The sequence below is a fragment of the Elephas maximus genome, chromosome 7 (assembly GCF_024166365.1).
Source record: "Elephas maximus indicus isolate mEleMax1 chromosome 7, mEleMax1 primary haplotype, whole genome shotgun sequence".
NCBI lineage: Eukaryota > Metazoa > Chordata > Mammalia > Proboscidea > Elephantidae > Elephas > Elephas maximus.
The window spans coordinates 90,491,078-90,506,257 of record NC_064825.1 but is presented as its reverse complement, the minus strand read 5'-3'; the positions used below and the strand labels follow the sequence as shown (position 1 = coordinate 90,506,257).

At 41.6% G+C, this 15,180-nt stretch overlaps 1 protein-coding gene across 13 annotated transcripts in view; it reads right to left on the bottom strand.

The window, feature by feature from the left end:
- Positions 1-15,180, bottom strand: part of CD44 (CD44 molecule (Indian blood group)) — a 97,776-nt gene that overhangs the window by 46,066 nt on the left and 36,530 nt on the right. For all 13 annotated transcript variants that reach the window (XM_049889396.1, XM_049889397.1, XM_049889398.1 and 10 more), the window contains exons 2-4: positions 12,803-12,968; positions 7,841-7,974; positions 1,802-1,873 (exon numbers count right to left, since the gene is read on the bottom strand). In XM_049889396.1, coding sequence (XP_049745353.1) covers positions 1,802-1,873; positions 7,841-7,974; positions 12,803-12,968 — 372 coding nt within the window. The remainder of the gene's footprint in view (positions 1-1,801; positions 1,874-7,840; positions 7,975-12,802; positions 12,969-15,180) is intronic.

Sequence of the window (15,180 nt, the reverse complement as noted above, 5' to 3'; positions counted from 1 at the left end):
GGCGGCATAGTGGTTAAGTGCTACAGCTGCTAACCAAAGGGTCAGCAGTTCGAATCCGCCAAGTGCTCCTTGGAAACTCTATGGGGCAGTTCTACTCTGTCCTATAGGGTTGCTATGAGTCAGGCTCAACTCGACGGCACTGGGTTTGGTTTTGGTTTATATTGCATTGGTAGGACCAAAGATTCCTTTTGTCCACCTATCTAGCTTTCCCAAATGGAATGATTAATCAAACATAAATGCAAATAAATAAATAAATAAATAAAAATTCCAAAGTCTCAATCACCTTGATAATCTCTGCAAATGAAGACCGGATAAGGAAATATCATTGACCAAACTCATATGGGTCTGAGCTTTTAATGAGATCTGTGGGGACCAAGGAAATGGGACACTTATTGAGTATCTACCCTGGGTGAGACTTTGTCTTGCTTACTTTGGACATGTTATCAGGAAAGATCAACCACTAGAAGAGGATATCATGTATAGTAGAGTGGAGGGTCAGCAAAAATGAGGAAAACCTTCCATGAGATGGATTGACAACGTGGCTGAAACAATGGGCTGAGCCAAGCATAGGAATGACTGTAAGGACGGCAGAGGACTGGGCAATGCTTCGTTCTGTTATCCAGAAGGTCTGCTATACATGAGCGGGAGCCAACTCCATGGCACCTAACAACAACAACAACTCCAGGGAAGGCATGCCTTAGACCTATTTTCTCTCAGTTTTCATAACAATTTCCATATGTTGTTCCACAAACATGTTAGAAAACTGAAGCTCAAAAAGACTAACCCATTCCTCTGAGATCACTCAGATGGTAAGTAAAGAGAATTTCCCATCAGGCCTGCATGAGACAGCATATCCCCCATGGTAGACATTGTGGCATGAGGCTTCCCCTTCCTACTGCATGACACAGACCAGGGACAGTACCTTCTCTAACAGTGGGGGGATGAATTTGTGTGGTCCAGGAAGATTCTCCTCCACCTTCCACTACCAGCACAGTTACGGGTAACCACACTGAACAGATCTGGCTCAGTGGCAGAAATCAGGCCTCCTCAACACTGTGACACTTGTCAGAGAAATGGATTCGAAGGCAGCGAGATCAGGGTTGATAGGTGTACGTTTTAAGGTTCTGGTTGGGATTTTCTGCTTTTCAAAGTACCAGGTACATACTTCCATAGGTAGCCCAGATGGCTTTAAGTGAGCACGGTATGAATAACGTGGAAACACATACAAGGAAGCTTACACCCTTCATAATTACCTTGCAATACTTCAGTTATCTCAAACAGAAAATCTTTGCTTGGGGCCAGAGTGTTCTCACCCCGAACACTTGTTAATCCCCCCTCTGTAAGAGAGAGCATGGCTTTGACTCAGAGCCTTCAGCAACTAGAATTTGAGAACATTCCTTAATTTTTCTTAATTGTATTTTTAAGGTTACTTCCTATTTGTGACAGCTAATGTCGGCTTTCCACTTGCAATTTCTTTTTTAAAATAAATGTATTTTAAGTAGAAAAAAATGAGTCAACTAGAAGAAAATATCAAGTAAATGATAGTGCTGTGTACATGGATATGAAAAAAAATGTGAAAGTGGTTTTCAAATGACCGAAATTTGAGGAACAATGTATTAGGGTAAACCAGAGAGCAGTCTCAATCCATAGCAGAGAAAGGGGAAGAGATATTGAATCACAACTAACAATCTCTAGCCTTAGAGAAAGACTGCTATTCTATTAAAATGTAAAACATAGCAAATGCACCTGGTCCCTTTCCCAAGAATGGGAAAACTCAATGAAGATTAGAAGAAGTACTTACTTAAGGTAACGTCTCCTAGAAAGGTATTGGGCAGGTCTGTGACTGAAGTACAATCTTCTGTGTCTGCTGGAGCTATGGGTAGAAAAAAAAGGGGGGGGGCATAAGAACTGTAAAAAATATGAGCAGAATCCATCCCATTTCTATCAGTTAATTAGGATAGAATTTTATTATAATTTGTCCCAAATAAGTTTCTTTTTCTGAAACTTGGTGATGTGCTAAGAACTTTTGTGACTTCTGTGATGCATTTCCCATTTTTATTTAGCTTCATAAATTTCTAGAAACTTCCTTGATTCCCTACCTGCCTCAACAAATGCATTCATTAACAACCATATACATTATATACCAGGTACTGTGGAAGATTGGGGTACAATGGTGAATAAGATAAACATGATCCTTCTCTAATGAACCTTACATTGGAAATGGTTTTAAAAGTTTATTATTATAAAATTAATGTAGGAACACTGTAAAAATGAAAAAATTAAGAAATGTATGAACTATAACGAAAAAATTATTTGTAATCCCAGAAACCATGGAAAAACATTGCAGACATACCCAATCAAATGTTTATCAAAATGAACTCCATGACAATCTGAAGATTAAAATAAAATAATCAACAAAGAATTTACTTGATAGAAATATTTAAAAAAAACAAATCAATTTTAGTTTTTTCATTAATGAATTAATTTATTTATTTAACTAATGTATTTTAAGTGTCTACTCTGTACTGACTGCTTCTCAACCCTGAGGCTGGCAACCTTTTGTCCAGGTACCCAGAAAATTTTCTGAGACTACATTACTGGTAGTCCTCTGTGCAGCTGTTTGAAGCCCTCTGAAAATAGGCTCTGAAAGTTCCATTCTGCATGCCATCCCTTGGGATCCTCAAAGAAAACTTCGGAGTATCTTAACCAACAATTCCATTCATGCCAAAATGCTCCATGCAGTCACTAAACTTTGTGTTATGCTCTAAAAACTCAGAGAGCTTTAAGCTGACTTTGCTGTTATATGAAGGTGGTACCCATTTTTGTGTTGTTTCTTTTACACCAAACTCGTGTGTGTGTGTTTAAATTTAAAATGGCAATTTAGTTGATAAGTTGATTTCTCCCAGAGTTGCTTCTTGTCAAAAAAGAAGAACAAAAAGGATGGATGGGTGGACGGATGAATGGATGGGTGTAGGTAGGCAGATTGCTATCACAAAGAAGGCTGTTGTCACAAGTGTTTCAAGCATCCCACCATAAATTGTTGGCTACTCACAACACTGGGCAAAAAAAATAGAGCAAAACAGGTTTCATTTGGTTCCTAGTCCCTGGGAGCATCCTTTTCCACAGATAAAGGGGATGTCTTCTACCTGCCTATCTGTTTGGCCTCATAGTGAAACTAACTGGCAGCTCTACATGTTCAAATGGGGACAAGCAGGCTTTAGAAAAAGCCATTCTTGCAAAAGTTGATCTAAAAGATTTCTCAGAAGGGCGACTCTTCAGAGAAGGGTCACCTCCTTGGTAAGGCCATTCCTCACCATCTAATCCAATTTAGACCCTCATCACTTCCCCCACACCCATCACCATCACATATCACCCTGCTGTCATTTCGTCTCTGTATTTCCCACATAAGATATCTAAAATTTTCTCATTCATTTTACCTGTTGGCTATTAATGGCACATCTCCCAACTCCTACTCTCTACTACACCCCCCACCCCAGCATAACAAGATGTAAACACCATCAAGATGGGTGACCTTATCTGTCTTGTCCAACACATTTATGTGTGATGGGGACAGAGAAGTACTCGACAAATACTTGCTGAAAGAATGAAAAGGGGGAAAATAGTACTAATATAATTAATTGGCTAAGACTCCGTTCTTCCAGTAAGCATAACTAAGATGTTAAATTCCAAAGTGTTCTGCATATACAAACAGGTTCAAGGGGGTTTAGATAAAGAATGGCAATACCATAAGAAACAATTAAAGGAAGTTACAGATATGGCAGTTAATTTATTCATTCGAAAAACCTCCCCCAAATTCAAACATAACTGCAAGTAACAGTCTATTGGGAATCTCCAGAAATTAAGTTTTAATAGAACAGGGCACAGTTTCAAAAACTAAGACAGTTTTCTAAATGTTTAGAGCATTTGTTCAAAAGGACCCCTTCATGCTCCAGTTCACCTTCACCTTTCTAAAGAACATCAAATCTGGCAAGCACACTAAGATGGATGGTGACCCAAATGTGCAATTAATACACTCACACTCCTGTGTCAGATAACAGGGCCTCATTAGACAGGCTTTTACTCCATTTAATGAGCACTGTCCTGCTCGGAGAATTAGGGCTGGTAAGGCTTTCCTGAACCTAAGGAATTGTTAGAAAGACTCTGAGGTCTGGTGGGCTGCATTCTCAGAACCCTTGACTCCATCCCACCAAAATAGCCAACAGAAACATTAATTATTCAGTCTGGCCAATCATCCGGTGCATATACAAAGGCACCTTCCTCAATGCTTGATACAAATAAATAGTTGTTGAATAACTGAGGGAATCAACAAAGGCAGGAATGTAGAACTCTCCCTAAATTTTACCTTCAAAAGAGGATGAGGTGATGGTTGCACAACGTGTTTGTTGTAATTGGTTATACTGAACTGTACATGCGTAAAATGTTGAAAGGGCAAATGTTGTGTCCTTTGTATTTTTACAATAATAAAATTAAAAGAGAGAGAGAATGAGTTGTTTCACTGAAAGCAAACTTAAAAAATAAACTAATTCAACTCAGTCCTCTGGGTTGTTAACACGGAGGTCACTGGGCTCATGCTGGACCGTAAGGCTGAGAGGTAAAGCAATACAAATTGCGAAGCCTTTTCAAGGATCTGACTTATTGCCATTTGTAAATCAAATGCCATGTTTCACAAAAATACTGCTGAAATTTTAAGCCTACACAAGCTATGTGCCAAGACCAAGCTGCTTTACTACCTGTGGCTAGTTTATGGAGGATCACACCACTGGGACCTGGCCACCTGCTTGAAGTTTTCAGGTTCAAGGTCTTTCCAATGAGATTGTTTTCATGGAGCAAAAGGTTATCAAGGTCTTCAATTCACTTACCATGTCTGTCATCTGCCTCTAAGTCAAGATATTTAGAATTTATAATCCTCAGACATATACTCTTCTCCCCTCCCTTCATGTGTTTTTTGTCTTATTGCTTCAACAAGATTGCTAACACCTTTAAGACAAGAAATATGGCCCCTGGTTCTTTCCTTACCCAACTCTGCATACCATGGTGCTGAGAACATATGGTTGATCAAAGAATACTCTTTTTAAAATTTCAAGAATTTATAAAATAAGCCTAACCACATTGACTAAATACGTGAAAAACAGAGAAAAAGAAAAACATTACTCGTAACTCCACTACCTTAGTTCAGTCATTTTGGTATACGATAAAAAAAAAAAAAAAATTTTGCCAAGTTGATTCCAGCTCATGATGACCCCACGTGTGTCAGAGTAGAACTGTGCTCCACAGGGTTTCCAATGGCTGATTTTTTGCAAATAGGTCTCCAGGCCTGTCTTCCAAGGCACCTCTGGGTGGAATGAGACACACCCCTAGCAACTCCCAGTTTTCCACTGAGCTAGTTTTTCTCTCTCCAAAACTAGGAGAAAGCTAATAAATACTGTTGACTCTCTGCTCCATGGACAAATCCAACCTCTTGGCCAAAGATAAGAACAGAGGGAGGAACATCTCAGTAGCAGCCTGCCTAGATGGCTTCAATTTCAGGCAATAAAACAGTGTGAGCTTCTACATTATTGAGTTAAGGTTCTTTCTGGCAAGTAATGCTAACTTGCAAAACAGGTGAGACAGTGTAAATACACAGCTACATAATTTAATCACATATACTCATTTGACAAGATTCAATGGGAGAAGCAACAAGCAGTGCCCAGAGATTCTTGGGGGTCTACAGTCTCACACTAGCCCCTTCCCACATGACTGATCCCTTTATCTAAAGCACCAAAACAAAAAACCAAACCCAGTGCCGTCGAGTCGATTCCGACTCATAGCGACCCTGTAGGACAGAGTAGAACTGCCCCATAGAGTTTCCAAGGAGCGTCTGGCAGATTCGAACTGCTGACCCTTTGGTTAGTAGCCAAAGCACTTAACCACTACACCACCAGGGTGTCCAACACACAGTCTTCCCAAAATCTTCCCCTGATCTTTTACGCCAAGGTGGAGCTAACTAGACCTGTATTCCTCTGTGTCTATGTCCTCTTCACTGTACTTGCATGTGATTTTTCTCATGATAATGTGATTAGAATGAGGAACTGGGTCTGAGCCATATACTATTCAACCTCAGTTGGATTCTCTCCTTTTGGTCAAACTCCATTTGTGTTCTTTGCTCACCTAACAGAGAGAAGTAAACATTCTACAGTTGCCTCCTCCTTCTTTTGCACGTCTCCTCCACAGGTTTGGTGACCTCTGTATATATTTGTCATAATTTACGGGCTTCACACACTTCAACTAATTAGCCTTGATACTTTCCCTTTCTCCTAAACTCTAGATTTCCTTCTCTGAATTCCCACTCTGATCTCCATTGCTCACCCAACAATGGGTGGGTGGTGTAGCCTAAAGCCACTGATGTCATCTCACAATTTCCATGTAAATTTTATATTAACTACCATATATAACATCTGTTTGTCTTGTACAAATAATGTCTTAAGTCATTTTCCAGCTAACTTAACATTCCCCTCCCATCTTCAAAGAAGATTGATCTTCCAAGAAGGTGTACCAAGTTTATCTTGTGGCTTCATCCTCTCCTTCACACAATCTTGAATCTTCAGTGAGAATAGAAGGCCCAGTGTGAGAAGTAAGATGCTTGACTGTTGACATCAAAAATCTGACGTTTATGGTTTTGACCCTTCTTAAAAGATGCTGAAGAGCCATGATGCAGAGAGTTCTTTAATTTTGCTGGGACCCAAATTTGAATTGTAAGCATGTGCTTCTCGGCTAGTGATTGAAAGCAAGTTCCATAGACAGAAGGGAGCCTGGCCAGCTGCCTTTAACTTGGTTTTCTTATTCTCTAGTTTCTGGGCTCTGCAATAGTTGGATAAGGAACACTCAAGAAAGTCAAGAGCTTACTGTATATTCTCCCAGCCTTCTCTCCCACCTCCAAATACACTAAATACCTCTCAGCTAAGCCATCTGGCTTTCATTCAATGCTATCATTCGATTCATGTCACTCCCGTATTCAAAGCCCTGAAGTGACTTCCTACCACACTGAGAACTGAGTACAAACTCTTTACAATGGTCTAAAAGGCCCTATGTGATCTGGCCCTTGCTTACCTCTCTGACCTCATTACTTGGCATTCTCCCCCCTGGTCACCATGCTTTAGCCACCCTGGCCTACCTGCTGTTGTGGAAACAAGTCAAGATGCTCCCACTTGACTGACTTTGCACTAGCTGTCCACTCTGCCCATGGGCTCACTCCCTTACTTCAGTCAGGGCTCTCCTGAAGGCTCTCTTCAATGGTGCTTTCCTTGATCACCTTCTCCAAAACAGCATTCCCAGCACTCTTTAGCTTCTTACTCTGCTTTATTTCTGATTTTTGTGCCAACCAAACTTTGTTTTTTTTTTTTTTTGCATTTGCCTTTTTATATTGTTGTAAAAGTATGGATAACACAACATTTGCCCTTTCAACATTTTTCGCATGTACAATTCAACAAAACCAATGACGTTAATCATGTTGTGCAACCATCACTAATATTCTTTGCCAGATTTCCCATCTCCATAAATAAAAACTTGATGCTACCTCAATAATGACCCTCCCTCCTTCCCCATCCTTCCTGTCCCTAGTATCACTCTCTGACTTTATACAAGATATTTATTGTTTGACTCCCCAGACTTGCCCAGAAGCACGATGGAGGCAGGGATCTTGTCTCTGCTGGAGAGATTTTCAGTGAATATTTGTTATATAATGAAAGTTACTCAAGCCCTAAGATCAAACCATTGTCAGTAACGCTGCCAAAGGGTTGCAAAAAGCCACCCACAAAATAAGGGCAATCCATTTGGAACCAACCTGAAGAGTTGAAGCAATACGTGTCGTACTGGGAGGTGTTGGATGTGAGGATGTACACCCCTGTGTTGTTGGCGGCACAGATGGAGACAGGGGTGATCCGGGGGATCACCACATGCCCTTTTATGAACCCGTACCTGCCAAAGAAAAATAAGGGGTTACTAACGTGCAAGGCTGTGACAGGGATTTCATAATACCCATGGAATGACATTTAAGGCAGTGCAACACTTTACTCAATTCACCCTTAGGGGTGTTAGGGGTTTCAATAATTGAGCTGTGTGAAATCCAAAAATAACAGCAGAGAGGCAGAGGGAAAGAGATCAACAAAGCTGACATAATGACAAGGTGATTTTATTTACAGACCTAGGAAGAGATTTCTTCTTCTTCTTCTTTTTTTTTTAATAGAAAAGAGTCATGAAAGAAAAAATTGATTTCAAATAAAATTTGTGGTCAGTGGTATCAAGTAGGTTTGAATGAACAGAGGAAAGCCCCGGGGCACGGGAGAGAGAAGAATGACCACTTTATGATGTGAGAGCCACTCTGGCTCTAGACGGCCTTCACATTTTCCAGAAAGTACATTTTTAATGATCAGCTCCCGTAAGATAGGAAATAAGTGGCTCTTCATTTCAGTCTATAAATTTCAAACTTGGGGTATGGGGAAGGCGAGGCTTGGAGTGGTTTCACCTGCCTTACCGTCCACCTCTCCCTCCCCCCACTCTTCTTTCCTGGCCTCCTCTTTTCCTTCTATTTCCTTACTCCATGCACCATTATTCCAAAGATGAAGGCTTGCTTATATGCTGAGTACACAGCACATGTAGTCTCATGAGATCCCAGGCATAATTCTTTTGCCAGTGGAAATAAATTGGCTGTCATTATGGGAGTAATAGCAATTACGTAAGTAGACAGTAGAGTCCCTGAGTGGTGCAAACAGTTAATGCTAAGCTGTTAACCAAAAGTTTGCAAGTTTGAGTCCACACAGATGCACTTTAGAAGAAAGGTCAGGTGATCCACTTCCAAAAAACCAGCCATTGAAAGCCTTATGGAACAGTTCTACTCTGACACACATGGGGTCACCATGGTTGGAATCAACTTGATGGCAGCTGGTATACGTAGGCCGCAATGTCTCCTCAAAGCTGTGATTTTCCAGAAGCAGCACAGCCAGAGAAGCACTGAAGCCCCTCTGCCCCACCAAGGAGTTCCTGTTATGGCTGGAAGCCATTTTCAGATACAATGTTCAGCATCTCAGCTTGTTTGCATCATCATACTCACTAAATACTTATTCTGCAATTTCTTCTGAATATAAAATGCCTCAAAATATGAGATGTGGACTGAGAAAACACCATTTGTAAGGGAAGAGGTGGTGGCACGGGGAGGACAGAGAAGGAGAAGCTAAATACAGCACGTTTTTGAAAACGCAATGCTGGCTGAAACGTACAGCACAGATCCTTTTAATGTCTCCTGCCAGGGGCAAGAGTGCAGTGCCCATAAGACCCGTGAAAATGTCTAAGTTTGAAGTTTCTAAGCATATAGAACTCATTATGTCTATGTTGCAACTTTAGCTCACATGACTAATGCCTCATCCTAATGGACAGACTGGTTTTCCTGAAATGTCATCAGCTTTGTGGGGGGAAGGGTTAATACGTTTCCATATATCTGAGAACTGCTACTAATCAGGGTGGGGCAGACAAAAAAGAAAAGCTGCTAAGGTTTTATCCTAGCCTGGGAGACTACGCCATCTCTTCTCTGGCAGACATCTGATTCACAGCTACTGGAGTGAAACTATGGAAATGAGTTTTGCAACACTTAATACTAGCCATGGGTGGAACGATAGATTTCTTTGGCACAGTATATATATATATATATATATATATAAATTTTGGGGGGGGTAATAATAATCCTTGGTGAGTTTATGCACCTCTCCTTAACTTCATCATGTTGACAAGTATAGATAACACTGACATGCTAGAATCTAATACATTTCCTTTGTAAGTTTTATTGCATTTTCACCATATCACATCAACTGCAGGTTTTACATCCCACACTACAAATGAGTTGGAGATATTAAAATTCATATGTGAGTATATGGCATGAATAATTTCCTGTTCACGGGGAGGAAAGAACATGCAGCAAATACTTCCATTTCACTGTTGCTCTTGGTTCTTCAGGATGCCTTCATCATTAAAATCTGGGTTCTGGGATCAGAAGAAGCAGAGCCTTCTTGACTTCTCCAACTACAACTGACGTGGTCCAGGGCAAGCTGCAGAATGGCTCTAAACCTCAGTTTCTTCATCCATAAAATGGGGTAATAACACCCACCTTAAGGATCCCAGGCGGTGCAGTGGTTAAAGTGCTCGGCTGCTAAACAAAAAGGTTGGCAGTTCAAACCCACCAGCTGTTTTGTGGGAGAAAGTTGTGGCAGTCTGCTTCTGTAAAGATTTACTGCCTTGGAAGCCCTATGGGGCAGTTCTACTCTGTCGTATACGGTCACTATGAGTCGGAATCGATTTGATGGCAATGGGTTTGGTTTTGGTTTAATGCCCATCTCCAGTATAGTTTGAGGACTAAGTGAGGGATGTCGTCACTGGGCAGCAGGGCTCCTAGGACTTAAGCGTTCAATGTTTAGCCAGTGGCAATAGTAAGAACTTCCCTGATTCTCACCACATGAAAACATTTCTGTATTTTGCAAGTAGGTCTTGTCTGTAGCTTACAATCAAAATTTAGCTTACTAAGTCTACTTTCTTAGGCTAGTGGCCTACTCAGGGCCATACTTAAAAAATTAGCCTTGGGAAGAGAAGAAAAGGATTTGCTAATTGACCTTCCTTCAATGCATCATACAGTCCAGGTTCAGTAGCTGCCAGAGCTATCTCTCTTTCCCTGCCCTTGTATATTCCCACAGACCAAGCTCTGAACATGTATAAAAACCCATTGCCGTGGAGTCGATTCAGACTCATGGTAACCCCTGTGTTACAGAGGAGAACTGTGCCATAGGGTTTTCTTGGTTGTAATTTCCAGGTCTTTCTTACGCAGTGCCACTGGGTGAGTTCCAACCTCCAACTTTAGGTTGGTAGTCAAGTACAAACCGTTTGCACCACCCAGGGACCTTCTGAACACATATGTTGTTGTTGTTGTGTACCATTGAGTCGATTCCAACTCATAGCACCCTATAGGACAGGGTAAAACTGCCCCACAGAGTTTTCCAATCTTTACAGGAGCAGATTGCCAGGCCTTTTCTCCCATGGAGTGACTGGTGGGTTCGAAGTGCTGACTTTCAGTGAGCAACTGAGCGCTTAACGATTGTGCCACCAGGGTTCCTCTGAACACACATAAACCAAACCAAACTTGTTGCTGTCAATTCAATTCCGACTCACAGTTACCATATATGACAGAGTACAACTGCCCCATGGGGTTTCCCAGGCTGTAATCTTTACAGAAGTAGACTGCCCCATCTTTCTGCCAAGGAACAGCCAGTGGGTTCACTAGCCAATCTTTCGGTAAGCAGCCCAGGGCTTAACAAATGCATGACCAGGGCTCCTCTGAACATACATTAAAAAAAAAAAAAATTTTTTTTTTTTTATACATAGGTGCCTATAATCATCTACCTTCTTTATTTCAAAGCAGTGCTGCCCAATAGAACTCTCTGTGACGACAGAATTGTCCAGTACAGTAGCCACTAGATGCTTGAAGCTAACTGAGCACTTGGAATGCAGTTCATGCCACTGAAGAATTGAAGTTTTAATTGTATTTAATTTTAATTAATTTGGATGTAAATAATCGCATGTGGCTAGTGGCTACTATATTTGGACAGTACAATTTTAAAGATTCTCCTTTACCTTTTCAGCAAAAGAGTCTCAACTACCATGCATAGTGCGGTATATGTGTTTACCTTATATTTAATGGTTTCTATAAACGGTCCTGCAGCATGACTTTTAAAAAACCATCTGTGTGTGAGAATGTGCATGCATTGTAGAGAAAAGGGAACCACATTACCTAATTACATTGCAACAGCAGAAGAGGCAGCTGCAGGTGGGGTGGAAACTTCAGAGCAGTTGTTAAGATTACCCAGACCTTTTATAAACCGGTTGCTATGGAGCTGACTCATGGCTACCTCGTGTGTGTCAATTTGGCTGTTTTTTTGAAAGTAGATCACTAGACCTTTCTTCCAAGGCACCTCTGGGTGGACTCAAACGACCAAACTTCAGTTAGTAGCCAAGCAGTTAACTGTTTGCACCACCCAGGGTCTCCCATACTCTTACAGTGAAAACAAAATAAACCAAAACCCTTCACCGTGGTCATCGCCACTGCTCACTGTGCACCACTGGCCACAAAACCATCAGAAATTCGACAATAAAGCCATTGCCTGTTGCAACTATCCTGAAGCTAAATGGCTTAAGCCCTTCTCTGTGGAGAGTTGTGATACCTGGTAGAGGCCTTGAAGGGTCCTCTGACCCTTTTCAATCAGTTTTTATAAAATAAATTAATAACTTTCAAGCCTTTTACTTTCTCTCTCCAGCCAGAACAACATATAAGAAAAACAGAAACAGACAGAGAGAGTTGTTTGAAAAATCTGCTTTGAGCAAAGTCTGTAGGGCCAGGACTACCAGCCACATATTTATTTTAAACACTGTTATTTGGTGTACATTTTCTTGTGGTTCCGACAATGATACTGCACACGTACGCCTTCAAAGCCAGAAGAGCGCTGTGGAAGCAGTTTAGGCAAGGGGATTCCAACAGATGACCCGTAACGCCTCCTCTGGGCTTCCCCACTATGATTCACAAAGGTGTCTTTAACTGACTTTAAATTTCAGTTGTCATACAGGTTCCAGATCAACCTGGCCAAGTTAATAGGTGGGGCTGGCTCTCCACGCAACAGTTCATTCACTATCGGGGAGCAGCTTCCCGAGGCGTGAGCTCTGCCCCGGCCTTGGGCAGTTGGGTTTACCCAGCGGGCAGATGCTGCCCTCTTACCTGCAGGTCTCAAACCCAATGCTCAGGGCTTTCTCCATCTGTGCCATTGTAGGCAGGGTGGTATTGAAAGCCTCGCAGAGGTCAGGCGCCTCGGTTGATGAGATGCTGTAGCGGCCATTTTTCTCCACGTGGAATACACCGGCATATCGGCAGGTTATATTCAAATCTGTGGGATGGAAGAGAAAGGTTAGATTCTTTTGCGTAAATAATTTGGAGAGGCTAAGAAGTTCATCCTAGGGTACACTTATTAAAAAGTCAAATAAACTTCTCTACTGGCCAGTCTTTAAAATTCACTCCAGCATCCCAAAGCACCACTACTTTAAGCTCAAATCTGAGATTAGACAGATGGAGTATCACTCTTAAATTCTCCCCATCAGTTTGCTCCACAACAACATTTTTAAAAACATATGATTTATTTCTGATTATTTAAGCAATCCAAAGTCCTGGAAAACTCACAAGAAGTGGGGAAGTGATAAAAGTCCTGGGTGGTGAAAATGGTTTGTTCTTGACTACTAACTGAATGGCTGGTGGTTCAAATCCACCCAGCTGCAGCATGGAAGAAAGCCTTGGTGATCTGCTTCTGTATAGATTACTGCCAAGAAAAGCCTATGGAGCTCAGTTCTACTTTGTAACACATGGGGTCACCGTGAGTCAAAATCAACTCAGCATAGTGTCTGGGGTCTTAAAAGCTTGTGAGTGGCCATCTAAGATACTCCACTGGTCCCACCCCATTTGGAGCAAGGAAGAATGAAGAAAATCAAAGACATATGGAAAAGATTAGTCCAAAGGACTAATGGACCACAACTACCACAGCCTCCACCAGACTGAATCCAGTACAACTAGATGGTGCCTGACTATGACCACTGACTGCTCTGACAGGGATCACAATAGTGGGTTCCGGACAGAGCAAGAGAAAAATGTAGAGCGAAACTCAAATTCACTAAAAAAAAAAAAGACCAGGATTGCTGGCCTGACAGAGACTGGACATACCCCAAGAATATGGCTCTGGACACCCTTTTAACTGAGTACTGAAGTCACTCCTGAGGTTCACCCTTCAGGCAAAAATTAGATAGGCCCATAAAACAAGCAATAATACACGTAGCTCAACCATGTATACGAGACTAAATGGGCACACCAGTCCAGCGGCAATGACGAGAAGCCAGGAGGGGACAGGAAAGCTGGACAAATGGAAATAGGGAACTCAGGGTTGAGAAAGGGAGAGTGTTGACATGTAGCGGGGTTGGCAACCAATGTCACAAAACAATATGTATATTCATTTTTTAATGAGAAACTAATTTGTTCTGTAAACCTTCATCTAAAGCACACATACACACACACAAAGAGATTAAAAAAAAAATCACAGCAATGGGTTTGGTTTTTTGGTTTAATGAAAGAAAAGCAAGTCCACCACTCACAAAAATGTAGCAAATATTTTGCTGTATCTTATTCCAATTTATTTTCTGGAGATAAACGTTGTTTTTGTTAGCTGCCATCAAGTTAGCCCCCAACTCATAGTGACCCCATGCAAACAGAATGAAACACTGCTCGGTCCTGTGCCATTCCCATGACAAGTTGTGGATAGAACCATTGTGAACCACAGGGTTTTCACTGGCTCAATTTTGGAAGTAGATCACCAGGCTTTTCTTCCTAGGTTGTCTTACTTTGCCAAAACCTGTTCAGCATCTTAGCAACATGCAAACCAGATGGGTGGTGCCTGCATGTGAGGAGCACTGGCTGGAATCAAACCTAGGTCTTTTGCATGGATGGCAAGAATTCTACCACTGAATCATCAATGCCTCAATGGATATATATACAGTATATATCCAGGGATCTGTCCACCCTCATGGAAAGAGGTCGATAGTGTCTTGTCATGAAGATTAGAAAAAGGAGCTAGCCCTCCAAGAGTTTCTTTATAATGTACATATATATAAAAAATAGTTAAAAGAGCACTGAATATACAGTTTTAAATCTGAGAGTACTTCTTGCATTTAATATTGGGTTATGTGCAGTTTCCCAAAATCAGGTGGTGTTGCTCCCTTGCTTATAACCTCCAATGGCTTCTGGTGGCACCCAGAATAAATTTCTTTATGATGGCCAGTGAGACCTAACATGACCTGGTTCCTGTCTTCCTCTCTAACCTCCAAGTAGCTCACTCTGCTCCAGGCACGAATTTTTTCTTCAGCTCCTTCAGACGCTCTGAGTTCTTGCTGGTCTTACCCAAAACCCATTGCCGCCGAGTTGATTCTGATTCACAGCGACCCTGTAAGACAGAGTAGAGCCGCCCCATACGGTTTCCAAGGCTGAATTCTTTACGGAAAACAGATTGCCATGTCTTTCTCCCGTGGATCGACTGGCGGGACCGGATCGCCGACCTTTAG